At 52.6% G+C, this 20,702-nt stretch overlaps 2 protein-coding genes across 2 annotated transcripts in view; one reads left to right on the forward strand and one right to left on the reverse strand.

Moving 5' to 3' along the window:
• The window catches only part of LOC137467365 (hepatic lectin-like), a 29,570-nt gene extending 10,697 nt beyond the window's left edge, over window positions 1-18,873 (forward strand). The window contains exons 2-7 of the mRNA XM_068178868.1: window positions 12,803-12,871; window positions 14,931-15,038; window positions 15,911-15,979; window positions 16,127-16,278; window positions 17,729-17,841; window positions 18,705-18,873. Coding sequence (XP_068034969.1) covers window positions 12,829-12,871; window positions 14,931-15,038; window positions 15,911-15,979; window positions 16,127-16,278; window positions 17,729-17,841; window positions 18,705-18,858 — 639 coding nt within the window. The 5' untranslated portion in view covers window positions 12,803-12,828 and the 3' untranslated portion in view covers window positions 18,859-18,873. The remainder of the gene's footprint in view (window positions 1-12,802; window positions 12,872-14,930; window positions 15,039-15,910; window positions 15,980-16,126; window positions 16,279-17,728; window positions 17,842-18,704) is intronic.
• On the reverse strand, window positions 4,605-10,841 carry PIN1 (peptidylprolyl cis/trans isomerase, NIMA-interacting 1). The gene is given in 5 exon segments (XM_068178871.1): window positions 4,605-4,766; window positions 5,814-5,889; window positions 5,891-5,925; window positions 8,397-8,588; window positions 10,742-10,841. Coding segments are annotated over 5 exon segments (471 nt in total). The 5' UTR covers window positions 10,800-10,841; the 3' UTR covers window positions 4,605-4,656.
• Window positions 18,874-20,702: the final 1,829 nt, after the last annotated feature.

A 20,702-nucleotide genomic window follows, 5' to 3' on the forward strand; every position in this document is an offset into this window, starting at 1 on the left:
CCAAAAAAACCCCAAATCCCCCAAATTCTGTCCCGACCCCCCAAAAAAACCCCAAATCCCCCCAAATTCTGTCCCGCCCCCCCAAAACCCGAAATCCCCCCAAATTCTGTCCCGCCCCCCCAAAAAACCCCCAAATCCCCCAAATTCTGTCCCGCCCCCCCAAAAAACCCCAAATCCCCCCAAATTCTGTCCCGCCCGCCCCAAAAAAACCCAAATCCCCCCAAATTCTGTCCCGCCCCCCCAAAAACCCCAAATCCCCCCAATTCTGTCCCGACCCCCCAAAAAAACCCCAAATCCCCCAAAATTCTGTCCCGACCCCCCCAAAAAAACCCCAAATCCCCCCAAATTCTGTCCCGCCCGCCCCAAAAAAACCCAAATGCCCCCAAATTCTGTCCCGCTCCCCCAAAAAAAAACCAAAATCCCCCCAAATTCTGTCCCGCCCCCACCAAAAAACCCCAAATCCCCCAAATTCTGTCCCGTTCCCCCCAAAAAAAACCCCAAATCTCCCCAAATTCTGTCCCGTTCCCCCAAAAAACCCCAAATCCCCCCAAATTCTGTCCCGCCCGCCCCAAAAAAACCCAAATCCCCCCAAATTCTGTCCCGCCCTCCCCCCAAAAACCCCAAATCCCCCCAAATTCTGTCCCGCGCCCCCCAAAAAAACCCCAAATCCCCCCAAATTCTGTCCCCCCCGCCCCCAAGCAAAAATCGCCCGCCCCAAAAACCCCAAATCCCCCGAAATTCCCCCAAATCCCTTCGGCCTGCAGGATTTTAGGGCTCCGGAGGATTTGGGGGATTTTGGCAGGGGGGGGGTTTGGGATTTTGGGGGGATTTGGGGTTTTTTGGGGGATTTTGGGTATTTTTGGGGGGGTTTTAGGGGGATTTGGGGGTTCCTGTTGTCCCCACAACCCCCTGGAAGCGCCCCCTAAATCCCACATTCCCCATTAATTAAATCCTGTATTCCCCATTAATTAAATCTCACATTCCCCATTAATTAAATCCCACATTTCCCATTAATTAAATCCCACAATTCCCATTAACTGAATACCACATTCCCCATTAATTAAATCCTGTATTTAACGTTAATTAAATCCCACATTTCCCATTAAATCCCACAATTCCCATTAATTGAAAACCACATTCCCCGTTAATTCCCGTATTTCCCATTAATGAAATCTGACATTTGCCATTAATTAAACCCCACATTTCCCACTAATTAAATCCCGTATTTCCCATTAATTAAACCCATCTCCCATTAATTAAATCTGACATTTCCCATTAATTAAATCCCACATTCTCCATTGAATCCCACATTTCCCATTAATTAAATCCTGTAATTCCCATTAATTAAATCTGACATTTCCCATTAATTAAATCCTGTATTTCCCATTAATTAAATCCCACATTTCCCATTAATCCCATATTTCCCACTAATTGAATCCCACATTTCCCACTAATTGAATCCCACATTTCCCATTAATTAATCACGTATTTTCCATTAATTAAATCCCATATTCCCCATTAAATAAACCCATTCCCAATTAATTAAATCCTGTATTCCCTATTAATGAATCTCATATTCCCCATTAATCTCACATTTCCTATTAAGAAATCCCATATTTCCTATGAAACAAACCCAATTATTCCCTATTAACAAATCCAATTACGTCCCACTAATAAATCCCATTTTCCTTTTAAATAAATCCCAGAATTCCCAATTTTAGCCTTCTTTTCCCTCCGTTTTAAGCTCCAAATCCCACTGAAAAACAAAGAAAAAACACCCAAATAAAACCTCAAACTGCAATTTTCCCTTTTTCCAATTTATTCCAAAAAAAAAAATCCCCAAAAATTAGAGGAAGGAAGACACGGAAATTCCAGGAATTCCACTGGAGGGGGATTTATTTCTGCAGGAAAAGAGCCGGGGCTTTACAGCTTTTTTTGGGAATTTTTGCACGGATCCAAGCTGGGATTGTTGGGATTTTTCCTGGTTTTTTTTTTCCCACCGAACAGAAGCAAAAGCAACAAGAGAACCAAAAAATCTTGGAAAAAACCACCCCAAATCCAACTTTTTTTTCACCTCAAACCGAAAACCCGTGGCCCCGAGGGGGCGGGGAAAGCGGAATTCCGGCCATTCTTTCCCAGTTTCCCGTGAATTCACCCCAAAAATCCGGCGGTTGTTTTTGGGAAGTCCAAGCGACGGCGCCGGGAAATGGCCGGGACGATCCGGGATGGTAATTAATTAATTAGTGGCTCGAATCAAGCGGAACCTTCAGCTCGGGAGGGGTTTTTGGGGAGAAAAGAGCAGGAATGAGTTAAATAAACATGCAGGGGTGGGGGAGGGGCCTGGCCCGGCGCCAGGGCCGCGCGGTGGTGACGGCGTTGGGGGTCAACGTCATCGTCATCGCTGGCCATTGCCATGGCTCGTCATCGTGGCCGTCGTTAGTCATCGCAACTGTCGTCGTCACCGTCACCATCGTTGGTCATGGACATCATCGTTGGTTATGGTCACTGTCACCATCGTTGGTCACGGTCATCATCGTTGGTCATGGTCACCATCGTTGGTCATGGTCATCGTCATTGGTCATGTCATCGTCATTGGTCATGGTCATTGTCATCATCATTGGTCGTTGTCATCATCGTTGGTCATCGTCATCATCACTGGTCACTGTCATCATCATTGGTCATGGTCATTGTCATGGTCATTGGTCATTGTCAGCATCATTGGTCATTGTCATCATCGTTGGTCATGGTCACCATCGTTGGTCATCATCACCATCGTCATCATCGTTGGTCATGGTCACCATCGTTGGTCATCATCACCATCGTCATCATCGTTGGTCATGGTCACTGTCATCATCGTTGGTCATGATCATCATCGTTGGTCACTGTCATCATCACTGGTCATGGTCACCATCGTTGGTCATTGTCACCATCGTTGGTCACTGTCATTGTCATCATCATTGGTCATTGTCAGCATCATTGGCCATGGTCATTGTCATCGTCATTGGTCATTGTCATCATCATTGGTCATCGCCACCATCGGTGGTCACTGTCATCATCGGTGGTCACTGTCATCATCAGTGGTCATGGTCACTGTCATGGTCATTGGTCATGGTCACCACTGTTGGTCATTGTCGCCACCGTTGGTCACGGTCACTGTCACCATCGTTGGTCATGGTCATCATCATTGGTCATTGTCATCATCATTGGTCATTGTCATCATCGTTGGTCACGGTCATCATCGTTGATCATGGTCATTGTCACCATCATTGGTCACGGTCACTTTTGTTGATCATTGTCATCATTGTTGGCCATGGTCATTGTCATCATTGCTGGTCATCGTCACCATCGGTGGTTGTTGTCACCATCGTTGGTCATGGTCATCGTTGCCATCATTGGTCATGGTCACTGTCACCATCGTTGGTCATCGTCATTGGTCATGACCATCATCGTTGGTCATGGTCATCGTTGCCATCATTGGTCACGGTCACTGTCACCTTTGTTGGTCACTGTCACCATCATTAGTCATGGTCGTCGTCATCGTCACCATCACCACCGTTGGCCATCGTCATCTTCGTTGGCCACCGTCACTGCTGTCACTGTCACCGTTGGCCATCGTCATCGTTGCCGTCGTCGCCACCACCACCGCTGCATTCCCGGAGCCGGGACTGCCGGGGGCCGGCTCCGGCCGACCCAACATTCCCAAAAACCGCGGGAATTCCCCGTTTTCGTTCCCGCCCGGGAGGACGCGGAATCATGGAGGAGTTGAGGGATCTGGAGTTCGCGGTGGGGAGCACAGGGCGGGATTCCCGTGGATTCCGTGGACTTCCTGGGTATTCCTGAGGATTCCGTGGATTTCCATGAATTCCCATGGATTTCCTGAGGATTTCCATCGATTCCCATCGATTCCTGAGGGTTTCCGTGAATTCCCATGAATTCCTGAGGATTTCCAGGAATTCCTGTGAATTTCCCCGGATTTCCTGAGGATTTCCGCGGGTTCCTGTGGATTTCCGGTGGATTCCCCTGGAGTTAACAGATCTCCACAGATTTCAATGGATTTCCATGGATTCCCGTGGATTCCCATGAGTTCCTCAGGACTTCCATAGATTCCGGTAGATCTCCGCAGAATTCCCACGGATTCCTCAGGACTTCCAAAGATTCCTGTAGATCTCTGCAGATTTCCTGTGGATTCCCGAGGATTCCCATGGATTCCTGAGGACTTCCATAGATTCCCGTGGATTCCCGAGGATTTCCCGTGGATTCCTGAGGATTCCCAAGGATTCCTGTAGATCTCCACAGATTTCCCATCAATTCCCAAGGATTTCACGTGGATTCTCGTGGATTCCCAAGGATTCCTGAGGACTTCTGTAGATTCTGGTAGATCCCCACAGATTTCCTGTGGATTCCCGAGAATTCCCATGGATTCCTGAGGACTTCCAAAGATTCCTGTAGATCCCCGCAGATTTTCCGTGGATTCCTGAAGACTTCCATAGGCTCCCGTAGATCCCCGCAGATTTTCCGTAGATTCCGTGGATTCCTGAGGACTTCCATAGATTCCTGCAGATCCCCGCAGACTTCCCGTGGATTCCCGAGGATTCCCCGCGAATTCCCGCCCATTCCCACGGCATTCCCGGGAATCCCCGCCCTTCCCAAGGCACTTCACTCCGTGCGGAGGATGATGTGGATCCCGGATTCCGTGAAAACGGGGCCGCTCATCTCGCCGGCCCTCAGCGCGAACGAGGCGTCCTCGAACGGCTTCTGCATCTGCCCTGCAACCCAAAATTCCAGCAAACCCAGTAAAAACCGGGATTCGGGGCATCTCCCAAAGAAAAATCCGGGATTTGCCGGGGGCGGGGAGCTGATTCCGGGAGTTTGCCGCAGTGGATGGATCGCAGTTGGAGTGACGGGGGATCTCGGGGTTTAGTTGGGGGATAAATCCCTTGGAATTTACGGATTCTGGGAATTTTTGGGGGAACAACCCCTGAAACGGCGGATTTAGGGATAAATCACCTGGAATTGGACGGTGTTTGGGATTTTTTGGGGGGAAAAAAGTCCTGGAATTGGTGGATTTGGGGTTTTTTGGGATGAACCCCTGGAACTGATGGATTTGGGGTTTTTTGGGATGAACGCCTGGCACTGATGGATTTGGGGTTTTTTGGGATGAACCCCTGGAACTGATGGATTTGGGGTTTTTTGGGATGAACGCCTGGCACTGATGGATTTGGGGTTTTTTGGGATGAACCCCTGGCACTGATGGATTGGGATTTTTTGGGATGAACCCCTGGCACTGATGGATTTGGGGTTTTTTGGGATGAACCCCTGGAACTGATGGATTTGGGAATTTTTGGGATGAATGCCTGGAACTGATGGATTTGGGGTTTTTTGGGATGAACCCCTGGCACTGATGGATTTGGGGTTTTTTGGGATGAACCCCTGGAACTGATGGGTTTGGGGTTTTTTGGGATGAACCCCCGGAATTGATGGATTTGGGTTTTTTGGGATGAACCCTGGCACTGATGGATTTGGGTTTTTTTGGGATGAACCCCTGGAACTGATGGGTTTGGAGTTTATTTGGGATGAACCCCTGGAACTGATGGGTTTGGAGTTTTTTGGGATGAACCCCTAGAACTGATGGATTTGGGGTTTTTTGGGATGAACCCCTGGCACTGATGGATTTGGGGTTTTTTTGGGATGAACCCCTGGAACTGATGGGTTTGGGGTTTTTTGGGATGAACCCTGGCACTGATGGATTTGGGTTTTTTTGGGATGAACCCCTGGCACTGATGGATTTGGGGTTTTTGGGATGAACCCCTCACCTCTCCCGAATGCTCCCAGGTCCCCTCCGGCCTTGGCCGAGCTGCAGTCGCTGAACTGCGAAGCCAAAGACTCAAAAATCCTCCTCCCCTGATTTGATCTTCTGGATGTAGCCTGGGAAAGCCGGGGGAAAAACCCCGAATTTAGGGAACAAAGCCACTCCCAAAATTCCCCGGATGCCGCAAATTCCGTGGGAAACGAGACAGAGTGCCAAAATATCCTCAAAGCCACCCCAAAAGCGACATTCCCGGGGTTTTTTTTCCCCAAAAAATCACCACTCCCGCTTTTTTTTTTTTTTTTTTTGCCCAAAACCACCATTCCCAGGCTTTTTTTTCCCAGTTTTTTTTCTTTTTTTCCCAAAAATCAGCCATTTCAGGAAGCTTTTTTTTCCCCAAAAATGGGAAAACTGGGGGAAATGAACCTTCCGGAGAAGGAATTTTGGGGTGAATTTTGGGAAACTGTGGAATTTTGGGGTTGAATTCTGGGAAAAGGTGGAATTTGGGGTGGAATCCTGGGAGATCCCAAATCCTTTGGAATTCCTGGGATTCCTTCCCAGTATCCCCAGTATCCCCAACACTCCCAACACCCCCAGTCTCCCCAGTCCCCCCCATCCCCCCAGTATCCCCAATCTCCCCAGTCCCCCCAGTATCCCCCAGTCCCCCCAGTCTCCCCAGTATCCTGTGTTTTCCCATCACTCCCAGTATCCCCAGTCCCCCCATTACTCCCAGTCCCCAGTTCCCCCAGTTCCCCCAGTCCCCCCAGTTTCCCAGTCCCCCCCAGTATCCCCAGTCTCCCCAGTCCCCCCATCACTCCCACTCCCCCCAATCCCCCCATCACTCCCAGTCCCCCCATCACTCCCAGTCTCCCCAGTCCCCCCCAGTTCCCCCAATCCCCCCAGTCCCCCCATCACTCCCAGTCCCCCCAATTCCCCCATCACTCCCAGTTTTCCCAGTCCCCCCAGTCCCCCCATTACTCCCAGTCCCCCCCAGTCTCCCCAATCCCCCCAGACCCCCAGTCTCCCCAATCCCTCCAGTTTCCCCAGTCCCCCCAGTATCCCCAGTCCCCCCAATCCCCCCATCACTCCCAGTTTTCCCAGTCCCCCCCTTACTCCCAGTCCCCCCCAGTATTCCCAGTCCCCCCAATTCCCCCATCACTCCCAATTTCCCCATCCCCCCATTACTCCCAGTCCCCCCCAGTATTCCCAGTCCCCCCAATTCCCCCATCACTCCCAGTATCCTCAGTCCCCCCATTACTCCCAGTCCCCCCAGTATCCCCAATCCCCCCAGACCCCCAGTCCCCACAGTCCCCCCAATCCCCCAGTATCCCCAAATCCCCCCAGTCCCCCCCCATCTCCCAGTCTCCCCAATCCCCCAGTCTCCCCAGTCCCCCCAGTATCCCCAATCCCCCCAGACCCCCAGTCCCCCCAGTCTCCCCAGCTCCCCCAATCCCCCAGTATCCCCAATCCCCCCAGACCCCCAGTCTCCCCAATCCCTCCAGTCTCCCCAGTACCCCCCAGTATCCCCAGTCCCCCCAATCCCCCCAATTCCCCCATCACTCCCAGTTTCCCCCAGTCCCCCCATTACTCCCAGTCCCCCCCAGTATTCCCAGTCCCCCAATTCCCCCATCACTCCCAGTATCCCCAGTCCCCCCATCACCCTCAGTCCCCCCAATTCCCCCATCACTCCCAGTCCCCCCAATTCCCCCATCATTCCCAGTATCCCCAGTCCCCCATCACCCCCAGTCCCCCCAATTCCCCCATCACTCCCAGTCCCCCCAGTCCCCCCATCACTCCCAGTCCCCCCAATCCCCCCATCACTCCCAGTATCCCCAGTCCCCCCATCACTCCCAGTATCCCCAGTCCCCCCATCACCCCCAGTCCCCCCAATTCCCCCATCACTCCCAGTATCCCCAGTCCCCCCATCACTCCCAGTCCCCCCAATCCCCCCATCACTCCCAGTTTTCCCAGTCCCCCCAATCCCCCAGTCTCCCCAATCCCCCCAGTTTTCCCAGTCCCCCCAATCCCCCCATCACTCCCAGTATCCCAGTCCCCCCAATCCCCCAGTCTCCCCAGTCCCCCCAATCCCCCCATCACTCCCAGTATCCCCAGTCCCCCCAATCCCCCAGTCTCCCCAGTACCCCCAATCCCCCCATCACTCCCAGTATCCCCAGTCCCCCCCAATCCCCCAGTCTCCCCAGTCCCCCCAATCCCCCATCACTCCCAGTCCCCCCATCACTCCCAGTCCCCCAATCCCCCATCACTCCCAGTTTTCCCAGTCCCCCCCATCACTCCCAGTCCCCCCAATCCCCCAGTCCCCCCAATCCCCCATCACCCCCAGTCCCCCCAATCTCCCCATCACTTCCCCAGTCCCCCCAGTCCCCCCATCACTCCCAGTCCCCCCATCACCCCAGTATCCCCAGTCTCCCCAGTCCCCCCAATCCCTCAGTCTCCCCAATCCCCCCAGTATCCCCAGTCCCCCCAGTCCCCCCAATTCCCCAGTCCCCCCATCACTCCCAGTCTCCCCAGTCCCCCCAGTATCCCCAGTCCTCCCCAGTCCCCGGTCCCCGTCTGCCGTGCGGGCACTCGCCGTTGACGAGCTCCAGCGCCTCCTCCTTGGAGCGGGTGATGCGCTCCTGCCTCCAGCTGGACGGCCGCCGCGACTGGTTGTGCTTGACCAGCAGGTGCGAGCAGCGCACGCGGCCCGGCTCCGCGCGGCCGCCCCCGCTCGGCCGCTCCCACTGGCTGGCGTTCGTCAGGTGGTTGAAGTAGTACACCCTCCCTGGGGAGTTATTGATCCGTTATTGATCGGTTATTGGTTAGCGATCGGTGATCGATTCCCACTGAAAACCAGGTTACTCGCCGGGTTATTATCAAATCCCAGCTCAGTCACAGCTCAGTGACCCTGCTGGCTGGCGTTCGTCAGGTGGTTGAAGTAGTACACCCTCCCTGGGAGTTATTGATCTGTTATCAGTTATCGATCAGCTATAGGTTACTGATCAGTGATCGATTCCCACTGAGAACCAGGTTACTCGCCGGGTTGTTATCAAATCCCAGCTCAGTCACAGCTCAGTGACCCTGCTGGCTGGTGGCTGAAGTAGTACACCCTCCCTGGGGAGTTATTGATCCGTTATTGATCGGTTATCGGTTAGCAATCGGTGATCGATTCCCACTGAGAACCAGGTTACTCGCCGGGTTATTATCAAATCCCAGCTCAGACACAGCTCACTGACCCTGCTGGCTGGTGGCTGAAGTAGTACACCCCTCCCTGGGGAGTTATTGATCCGTTATCGGCTATTGATCGGTTATTGGTTAGCGATCGGTGATCGATTCCCACTGAAATCCAGGTTACTCGCCAGGTTATTATCAAATCCCAGCTCAGTCACAGCTCACTGACCCTGCTGGCTACGGTTTGAAGTAGTACACCCTCCCTAGGGAGTCATTGATCAGCTATTGGTTATTGACCAGTTATCGGTTATTGATCGGTGATCGGTTATCAATTCACACTCAAAACCACATTATCCACATCAAAAATTGAGGTTGTGGAACCCCAAAACCAGGTTAAAGATCCTAAAAAATCCTTTGAGGGACAGCACTGAGTCGCGTTCATAAAAAAAACCGGCGCACAGAGTTATTGATCAATTATTGATTATTGATCAGGCATTCAGCATCGATCAGCATCAAAACCACAAAAAATCCTCTCCCAGACGCCAAAAAAAACCCCCCATGGACCCCCCTGCCTCGTGCTCATCGGGTGCTTGAAGGAGTACAGCTGTCCTCCAGAGTTATTGATCAATGATTGGTCATTGATCACTGATTGGTTAGCGATTGGCACAAAAAAAACAGCTTAAAGATCCAAAAACGGGATTATAGACCCCAGGATTGACACCTCTGTCACCCTTCTGAGGGGATATTGATCAATTATTGGGGTACTGATCAGTAGCACACCTGTCCTCCAGAGTTATTGATCAATGATTGGTTATTGACCACTGATTGGTTAGCGATTGGCACAAAGAAAACAGCTTAAAGATCCAAAAACGGGATTATAGACCCCAGGATTGACACCTCCATCACCCTTCCGAGGGGATATTGATCAATTATTGGTTATTGATCCGCGATCAGCTCGCCAAACCCCACGGGGTAGCCCCAAACCCCAACTTCCCGACCCCCAGAAGCAAGGCTGGACCCCAAAAATCGACTTCTGACCCCCCCCAGAGACCTCCCCGGTTCTGCTGGGGAGCGACCCCCCACCCAAATTCCCCTCACATGGGGTGGGGGGGGGGGTCCCTTCTTCCCTGAGGCCACGACCCCCCCCCAAATTCCCCCCCACGACGGGGACCCCCCTCAGAGCCCCCTCGGATTGGGGACCCCCACCCAAATTTTCCTCATCGCCTCCCTCAGGCGACGACCCCCACAGGACCCTGCCTCCATCCGGAGCCCCCTCCCCAAATTCCCCTCAGGAGTTGACGACCCCCCCCAAAATTCCCCTCACGGAGGTGCCCCCTCCCCCCTCAGAGCCCCCCCGAATTGGGGACCCCCACCCAAATTTTCCTCATCGCCTCCCTCAGGCGACGACCCCCACAGGACCCTGCCTCCATCCGGGGCCCCCTCCCCAAATTCCCCTCACGGAGTTGACGACCCCCCCCCAAAATTCCCCTCACGGAGGTGCCCCCTCCCCCCTCAGAGCCCCCCCGAATTGGGGACCCCCACCCAAATTTTCCTCATCGCCTCCCTCAGGCAACGACCCCCACAGGACCCTGCCTCCATCCGGGGCCCCCCTCCCCAAATTCCCCTCACGCACCTCCCCGCCCCCTCGTCCCCTTGCAAAACCCACCCCCGCCGCCCCTCCCGCCACCCCCCGCTCCCACCTCCCCCATCCCCGCCGGTCCTTCCCCACGGCACCCCCCGGTAGCCCCCCGCCCCTTAGGCCCTCACCGGAGCTGCGGCTCATGCGCTTCTCCCACCCCGCGGGCAGCTTCTCCTCCTCCGCCATCTTCCCTTCCCTCTGCCCGCCCTGCGCGGCCCGCCCACACCGCCGCGCGGAGGGGCGGGGCAAACCCGCCCTTCTCGCGCTCCCATTGGTCGGCACAGACGCGGCTCCCTCCACGGCGCAACCCTATTGGCGGAGCCGCCCGTCAATCAGGAGAAGAGATGAAGCCCAGAAGCGCGCGGGAAAGGAGAGGCGGTGGCCGTGCGTGGACAAACTTAACCGGAACGCAAAGCCGCCTGCGCCGTGCCCGCTTAGCGCGTCCCGGTCCCACCGGAGCCAGGGAATAACGGGAGACTCCAAAAGCAGCTTTATTCACAATAAATTCAACGCTCCAGAACGCGCGCGGCCGGTTTAAAACCTAAACGTGGCGCCGGTTTGGTCACACAGGGGTCGGGAGCGGGAGAACCGGGGTGGGGAGGATAACGGAGAACACCGGGAGGACCCGGGGGACACCGAGGGGACGCGGCAGCCGCTCCTGGTCGTTCATCCCCGTCGCGGATCTCATCCGCAGCAGGAATTAAGGCCAATTAAGGAATTAAGGGGGGGTGGGTTGGTGGATTTTGGGGTGGGGGGGGGAAGGGCGAGGGGTGAGGAGCCTCCCCCGGGATCTCCGGAGCCTTTCCGGGGATCCCTCAGGGACCTCCCGGTACTTCCTGAGCGCTCCCGGTGCCCCCAGAACCCTCGCGGGGACCCCCAGGCCACCACTGCGCTGGGCCCGAAAGTGACATGTGGTCTGCAGGAAGTGACGTCACGCCGGCGCCGGTCACCCCGAGCGTTGCCTGGCAACGGCGTTTGTTGTTAGCAACGGCCAAGATGGCGGCAGGAGCGGCCTGGGCCCCCTCACGGGTGGGTGCTGGGGGCTACTGGGAGTTACTGGGGGCTACTGGGAGCTACTGGGAGGGGGCTTTGGCTTCCATGGGGGGCTCTGAGGGGTCACTGGCGACAACGGGGGCTGGGAGGTGACAAATGGCGACCAGAGCCACCCGCAGCCTCGCCTTTTTTTTCCCGCCCTTTTTTTCCCGCCCCTTTTTTTCCGCCTTTTTTTTCCGCCCTTTTTTTCCCGACCCTTTTTTTTCCCGCCCTTTTTTTTCCCGCCCTTTTTTTCCCGCCCTTTTTTTTTTCCCCCCGCCTTTTTTTCCCGCCCTTTTTTTCCCGCCCTTTCTCCCTCCCCTCAGGGACTCGGCGCCATTTTGAGCCCAAATCCTCTGGAATTTTTGGCCAAAATTCGGCCGGAATTTGGCGCTGCCGATGGAATCCAGATGCCCTCGGAATTGCGGGATTTGTTCCCGAATCCAAGGTTTTTCTTGAGGCAATTCCCGTTTTGGTTTTTTTTTCCCCGGATTTGGAGGCGGCGGAACCGGGATTTTGTGGTTTTGATTAAAAAAAAAAGGAGGAAAATCCTTGAAAACTCCCAAAAAAAATCCCCCCAGAAGCCACCGAAATTCAAATAAAAATTCGCCAAAATCCCCAAAATTCAAAGAAACGTTGCCCAAAATCCGCCCAAAAAAAATCCTCCAAATCAGTAAAAAAACCCCGCAAATGCACGAAAATTTACAGAAAATTCCCCAAAAATCCACAAAAAAATCCACAGAATGCCCTGCAGCCCTAAAACAACCCATCAAAATCCAAAGGATCCATGAAAATCGTAAAAAAAAATCCCCTAAAGTTAAAAAAAAATCAGAAAAATCCATAAAAATCAATGAAAGCCTCACAAAAATCCAGAATAAAATCCCACAAAAGTCCGTGAACCCCCCCCCCCAAAAAAAGAAAAAATTAGAAAATCCATTTAAAATTATAAAAAATCCTTTAAAATCCTCAGATGAAGGCAGTGGGGAGGAAAAAAAAAATCTGGAATTCTCTGGAATTGGCTCCACTCCAAGCCTCAAAATCCAACCCCAAAAATTCCTGGGATTAAATTTTAACCCGCTGGAGGGGGAGGGGGAAGCGGAACATTGCCGGGATCATTCCCGGAATTCTGCTGTGGCTCCTGAGCCCGAAAATCCCCAAAAAAAATCCCCCCAAAAATCCCAGGATGGACGAGGAGGAGCTCCAGGATGACCTGCGCCTGTTCCCAGGTGGAATTCCTGGATTTTTCCTGCTTTTCCAAGGGTTTTTCCAAGGGTTTTTCCTTCTTTCTTCCTTCTCCTGGTCGGGCAATTTGGATAATCCCAAAAATTCTGCTCCAGGCAGCTTCGAATTCCCGGGAATCGCCAAAAGAATCCTGGAAATAATCGGGAAATGATTAAAAAAAATAATTCCCTGATGATTGCCAAATTATTCCTGAAATAATTCCCAAAATAATCCCTGGAACAAATGATTCCAAATCAAATAATCCGGGGATTAAGCAGGAATGAATCCCAAAATTATTCCCAAAACTCGGAGCTTTCCCAGTTATTGATTAACCCCCGGGCAAACAGAGCTGGGGGCAAATCCTGGGCAGAGCAGGGAGGGATTTTCCTTGAGTTTTCCCTGCCTTTCCCCGGATTTCCCCTCCATTTTCCCGGATTATCCTGGATTTTCCCCAAATTCCCCTGCATTTCCCTGCATTTCCCTTCCATTTTCTTGGATTTTCCAAAAATTTCCCTGGATTTCTCTTAATTTTCCCTCCATTTTCTTGGATTACTCCTGGATTTTCCCAAAATTTCCCTGGATTTCCCAACATTTCCCCTCCATTTCCCGGATTATCCTGGATTTTCCCAAAATTCCCCTGCATTTCCCTGCATTTCCCCTCCATTTTCTTGGATTTTCCCAAAGTTTCCCTGGATTTCTCTTAATTTTCCCTCCATTTTCTTGGATTACTCCTGGATTTTCCCAAAATTCCCCTGCATTTCCCTGCATTTCCCTTCCATTTTCTTGGATTTTCCAAAAATTTCCCTGGATTTCTCTTAATTTTCCCTCCATTTTCTTGGATTACTCCTGGATTTTCCCAAAATTTCCCTGCAATTCCCTGCATTTCCCCTCCATTTTCTTGACTTTTCCCAAAATTTCCCTGGATTTCTCAAAATTTCCCCTCCATTTCCCCCTGGATCTGTTGGGTTTTCCCATTTCCCCATTTTTTTCCCAGTTTCATCCCATTTCCCCCCCATTTTTTCCCTGTTTCTGCCCTATTTTATCCATTTATTTCCCATTTCCCCCCCTTTTATCCCATTTCCTTCCTGTTTCTCCCCCTTTTATCCCATTTTCCCCCATTTTTCCCCGTTTTATCCCATTTTTCCCAGTTTCTTCCCCATTTCCCCCCCCTTATCCCATTTCTTTCCCATTTCCCCCCATTTATCCTATTTTTTTCCCGTTTTTCCCCATTTTATCCCATTTCTTTCCCATTTTCCTCCATTTTTCCCATTTCTTTCCCGTTTCCCCCCACTTTTATCCCATTTTCCCCCCATTTTTCCCCATTTTCCCCCATTTTATCCCATTTCTTTCCCATTTCCCCCCCTTTTATCCCATTCCTTTCCCATCTTTCCCCCTTTTATCCTATTTCTTTCCCATTTTATCCCATTTCTTTCCCGTTTTTTTCCCATTTCTTTCCCGTTTTTTTCCCATTTCTTTCCCATTTTTTCCCACTTTTATCCCATTTCCCCCCATTTTTCCCCATTTTCCCCCATTTTATCCCATTTCTTTCCCATTTCTTTCCCATTTTCCCCCCTTTTATCCCATTCCTTTCCCATCTTTCCCCCTTTTATCCTATTTCTTTCCCATTTTATCCCATTTCTTTCCCATTTTTTCCCATTTCTTTCCCATTTTTTCCCATTCTTTCCCGTTTCCCCCCCACTTTTATCCCATTTTCCCCCATTTCCCCCCGTTTTTTCCTCATTTTATCCCATTTCTTTCCCATTTTTTCCCATTTCTTTCCCATTTTATCCCATTTTCCCCTCTTTTATCCCATTGCTTTCCCATTTTCCCCTCTTTTATCCCATTTCTTTCCCATTTCCCCCCCCCTTTTATCCCATTCCTTTCCCATCTTTCCCCCTTTTTATCCCATTTCTTTCCCGTTTTTTTCCCATTTCTTTCCCGTTTCCCCCCCTTTTATCCCATTTTCCCCCCCATTTCCCCCCATTTTATCCCCTTTCCTTCCCCCTTTCTTGCCCATTCCTCCCCGTTTTTCCCATTTTCCCCCCGTTTTTCTCCCGTTTCCAGGCGGCTCGGCGCTCCCGGCGCGGCTGCGCTCCTTCCCGGCCGTGTACCTGAGCCTGGCGCTCTCCTCCCTGCTCCTGCTGGGCCTCAGCGCCCTGGCGCTCGCCAGAGGTGTGGCCATCCCAAAATATTCCCAAAATTCCGCCCCCCCCCCCCCCCCCCCCACCCCCCCCCCCCAGTTCCCAGAATTCCCACCGCCGGAACCCCGGCTCCGTCCATCCCAAATCCCGGAATTCTTCTTCGTCCCCGAGACCCAGGCCTGGAAATTCACCTGGATTCCCGTCCACCCCCATTCCCTGAATTCCCAGATCCTTGAATCCCCTCGATTCCCCCTCGTTCCCATCCACCCCAATTCCCGGAATTCCCGGAATTCCCTGAATTCCCGTCCCAAAGCCCGAAATTCCTCGTAATGCCCAAATTCTGCATGGGGGAACTCCCCCTCCATCCATCCCAAATGCTGGAATTCCCTCCTCATTCCCTCATTCCATCCCAAATCCTGAATTCCCTCATTCCCAAATCCCTGAATTCCCTCATTCCATCCCAAATCCTGAATTCCCTCATTCCCAAATCCCTGAATTCCCTCATTCCATCCCAAATCCCTGAATTCCCTCATTCCCAAATCCCTGAATTCCCTCATTCCATCCCAAATCCCTGAATCCCCTCATTCCCAAATCCCTGAATTCCCTGAATTCCCTCATTCCCAAATCCCTGAATTCCCAAATCCCTGAATTCCCTCATTCCATCCCAAATCCCTGAATTCCCTCATTCCCAAATCCCTGAATTCCCTGAATTCCCTCATTCCCCAAATCCCTGAATTCCCTCATTCCCAATCCCAAAAAAGCCCCAAATTCCAGCCGGAATTGGGGCAGGAAATTCCCAAAATCCCCAAATCCTGGGACACAAAGGGCGGGTAATCCCCAAAAAAACCCAGAATTCTGATTTTTCGGGAATTTTTTCCTTCCCTCCCCCCTCCCCCCCCCCAGTTTCCTCCATTTCCTCCAAACTCCACCAGGACCGTCCGGAGTGGAACTTTTCCAACTGGGATTCGTTCCGTAAGTCCCAAAATCCCCTGAATTTTTCCTTTTTCCCTCTGGATATTCCCAGTATCCCAGCGCTTGGGGGATTTTGGCGGGGAGAGAATTCGCAGATCCCAAAATTTGGGGGATTCCCAAAGAGCGGTGCTGGGGCTGTTCCCGCAGTGTTCCCGTGCGGGGCGGATTCCCGGGAATGGGAATATTTTTCCGGGAACTGTTATTATTTCTCGCTGGCGCGGATGAGCTGGGAGCGGGCGCGGGAGCAGTGCCGGGAGCGCCGCGCCGAGCTCGCCGTGGTCGGCAGCTTTGCCGAGCAGGTGATCCCAAATCCCGAAAATCCCCATCCCGATCCCCAATCCCGAAAATCCCCAATCCCAAATCCTGAAAATCCCCAATCCCAAATCCCGAAAATCCACATTCCGATCCCAATCCCGAAAATCCCCAGTCCCAAATCCCGAAAATCCCAAATCCTGTGCCCAAATCCCCGTACTGATCCCAAATCCTGAAAATCCCCATTCTGATCCCAATCCCCAATCCCGAATCCCGAAAATCCCCATCTTGATCCCAATCCTCAATCCCGAAAATCCCAAATCCTGTGCCCAAATCCCTGTACTGATCCTAATTCCCAATCCCGAAAATCCCAAATCCTGATCCCAATTCCAATCCCCATCCTGATCCCAATTCCAATCCTGAATCCCGTTCCCAAATCCCCATCCTGATCCCAAATCCTGAGCCCCAATCCCAAATCTTGAATCCCAAATCCCAATCCCAAATCCTGATCCCAAATCCCAGAAATCCCCATTCCAGATCCTAATCCCCAATCCCGGGCCCAAATCCCCATCCTGATCCCAAATCCTGAGCCCCAATCCCAAATCAAGATCCCAAATCCCAAAGGGAATTCCCAAATGCCGCGCAAACCCCGCCGTTGTCGTCAGCTTTCCGGAGCAAATCCTAAATCCCAAATCCCGAGTCCCCGTCCCGATCTCAAAACCGAAATCCGGATCCTGAGCCCAAATCCCAAATCTCGAATCCCGATCCTGACCCCAATCCGGATTATCCCGCTTTTCCTGGTTTTCCCTTTTTTCCCGCTGACTACAATGATCCTGCTGATCCCAACGATCCCGACAATCCCACCAATCCCAACGATCCCGACAATCCCGACCATCCCAACAATTCCAACGATCCCAACGATCCGAACAATCCCAACCATCCCAATAATCCCGACAATCCCAATGATCCCGACAATCCCAACGATCCCGAAAATCCTGACGATCCCAATTATCCCAGCAATCCAAATAATCCTGACAATCCCAACGATCCCGACAATCCCGATGATCCCACCAATCCCAACGATCCTGACGATCCCGATGATCCCAACGATCCCACCAATCCCAACAATCCCAATGATCCCGACGATCCCGCTGATCCGCACAATCCCGACGATTCCAACCATCCCAATAATTTCAACGATCCCGACAATCCCAATCCCGATGGTCGGGATTTTCCCGCTGATCCCAACAATCTCAACGATCCCAACAATCCCAACGATCTCGACAATCCCAACAATCCCAACGATCTCGACAATCCTGATGATCTCAACAATCCCGACGATCCCGACAATCCCAACAATCCCGACGATCCCAACGATGCCAATGATCCCAACAATCCCGACAATCCCGACGGTCCCGACAATCCCGACGATCCCAACGATCCCAATCCTGATGGTCGGGATTTTCCCGCTGATCCCGGTTTTCCCCGCCGCTGCAGCAGTTCCTGATGTCCCGGACGCGGAACGAGCGCTTCTGGATCGGCCTCACCGACCGGAATTCCGAGGGAAACTGGGAATGGGTCGACGGCACCGACTCCAAATCCTCCTTCACGTGAGCCCCTGGTCCCAAAATCCCGGGATTCCACCCCAAAATCCCGGGATTCCGCCCCAAAGTTGGGATTTGGGGTTTTTTCCCCCATTGAAATCCCACAAATTTCAGGGAAATTGGGATTTTTTTTTTCCCCCCCTTGGAAATCGCAGAAATTTGGGAATCGCAGAATTTCGTGGAATTTTGTCTCCAGAAAATGAGCCAAATTTTGGGATTTGGGGATTGTGGAGTCCGAATGTTGGGAATTTGGGAATTCCCTCCCAAAAAATCCCCCAAATCTTGGAATTTCAGCGATTTTCCTCCCAAAATATTGGAAATTTGGGAATTCCCTCCCAAAAAATCCTCAAATCTCAGAATTTCAGGAATTTTCCTCCCAAAAATTTGGGAATTTGGGAATTGCCTCCCAAAAAATCCCCCAAATCTTGAAATGTCAGCGATTTTCCTCCCAAAATATTGGAAATTTGGGAATTCCCTCCCAAAACCCTCCCCAAAAATCTTGGCATTCCGGCCAATTTCTCTCCCTAAATATTTGGAATTTTGGGGATTCTCTCCCAAAAAAGAAACCCAGATCTTGGAATTTCAGGAATTTCATTCCCAAATATTGGAAATTCGGGGGATTCTTTCACCAAAATCCCCCAAATCTTGAAATGTCAGCGATTTTCCTCCCAAAATATTGGAAATTTGGGAATTCCCTCCCATAAAAAAAACCCCAAATCTTGGCATTCCGGCCAATTTCTCTCCCCAAATATTTGGAATTCCGGGGAATTTCCCCACCCGAACCCCAGGGATTTTTGGCCGAACTCCCCCCCACCCCAAGAATCCCGGATTTTCGCCGCGAATCCCGATTTTTTCCCCCTCCCACCCAGGTTTTGGCGGGAGGGCGAGCCCAACGACAGCGGGAATAACGAGGATTGCGCTCACCTCTGGATTTCGGGGAAGTGGAACGACGTCCACTGCACCTTCGAGTGCTTCTTCGTCTGCGAGCGGCCCCTCTCCCAAAAATCCCCTTTTTCCCCCTAAATTCGCCACCCCATCCTCCCCCCGCGGGGCCGCGCCGCGAAATTCCCCAAAAAACGGCAGGGAAAAAAAAAAAAAAAACGGGAATTTTTTACGGCAATAAAAGGAGTTTCCTGCTCCGGTTCGGGCGAATTTGGGATTTTCTTGTCGTTGTTATTTTTTTTTTTTCCCCCCGGGGTTTTCCCAGATTTTCGAGGTGGGAAATTCCCAGGATTTTTGCGGTTTTGAGGTAAAAGTGTCCGGAGATTCGGGGATTTGGGGATTTTGTTGGCGCCGTTCCCAATTTTCCATCGTTTCCCCGAAAAATCAGCACTCCCCAAACTTTTCCCTATTTTTTTTTTTTTTTCCTGTTTAATTTGGTTTTCCAGAGGAAATTTTGGTGGATTTGGGGATTCAGGTCCTGCCTGGGTCGAGGATCCCACAGGGATTTGGGAATTTTGGGAATTTTGGGAATTTTGTCCTCCTCATCCCCCCCCAGTTCCCTCTGGATTTCCCCCACATCCTTCCGGAACCCAAATTTCCCCAATTTCCCCCAATTCCTTCGGGTTTGGGCTTGGAATTCCCGGGGTTTTTTGGAAATTCCCGGGTTTTTTTGGAAATTCCCGGGTGGTTTTTTTGGGAATTCCCGGATGGGTTTTTTGGGGGGATTCACAGGGGTTTTTTTTAACTCCCGGGGGTTTTTTGGGAATTCCCAGGGTATTTTTGGGAATCCCTGGGGTGTTTTTTTTGGGAATTCCCAGGGTTTTTTTTTTTTTGGGAATTCCCTCTTTTTCGAGCTTTGGCACTTCCCGCTTTTTCGGCGTTTGGGAATCCCCTTTCTTTTTTGCGGGGGGTGGAATTCCCATTTTTTGGGGGGGGCGGAAAAAAGCGAATTCCCTAAAAAATGAGAATTCCTCAAAATTCCCCCCCTTCCCTTTCCCTCCTCCCCCGGGAGCGCGCACGGGCGGGGCCAGCGCCGGGCCCGCTGTCGCGATCCCGCTGTCGCGATCCCGCTGTCGCTGTCGCGATCCCGCTGTCCCTGTCGCGATCCCGCTGTCGCGATCCCGCTGTCCCTGTCGCGATCCCGCTGTCCCTGTCGCGATCCCGCTGGCGCGATCCCGCTGTCCCTGTCGCGATCCCGCTGACGCTGTCGCGATCCCGCTGGCGCTGTCGCGATCCCGCTGTCCCTGTCGCGATCCCGCTGTCGCTGTCGCGATCCCGCTGTCGCGATCCCGCTGTCCCTGTCGTGATCCCGCTGTCGCGATCCCGCTGTCCCTGTCGCGATCCCGCTGTCCCTGTCGCGATCCCGCTGTCGCGATCCCGCTGTCCCTGTCGCGATCCCGCTGTCCCTGTCGCGATCCCGCTGGCGCTGTCGCGATCCCGCTGTCGCGATCCCGCTGTCCCCGTCGCGATCCCGCTGTCGCGATCCCGGTGAGTTCCCCGCGGCGGCACCGCGAGTCCCGTCGGGGCCGCCGTGTCGCGACAGTCGCGATGGGCGCGGCCGGGGTGCCCGGCGCTACCGGGGCGGTTCCGCGGCCGCTCGGGAGCAGCGGCGGGAGCGGCGCCGGCGACGGCGCGTCCCGGTTCTCCCCGCCCCGGCGCTTCCCCGGGATCCGCCCGGTTTCCCCCGCTCCCATCCCGGTTTTTCCCCCGCTCCCATCCCGGTTTTTTCCCGGTTTTCTCCCAGTCCCATCCCGGTTTTTTCCCGGTTTTCCCCCGCTCCTATCCCGGTTTTTCCCTACTCCTATTCCGGGCTCTTCCCACTTTTTCCCCGCTCCCATCCCGGGCTCTTCCCGGTTTTCCCCCGCTCCCATCCCGGTTTCTTCCCGGTTTTTCCCCCCGCTCCCATCCCGGGCTCTTCCCACTTT

This window comes from Anomalospiza imberbis, unplaced genomic scaffold, assembly GCF_031753505.1.
Source record: "Anomalospiza imberbis isolate Cuckoo-Finch-1a 21T00152 unplaced genomic scaffold, ASM3175350v1 scaffold_61, whole genome shotgun sequence".
Taxonomy (NCBI): domain Eukaryota; kingdom Metazoa; phylum Chordata; class Aves; order Passeriformes; family Viduidae; genus Anomalospiza; species Anomalospiza imberbis.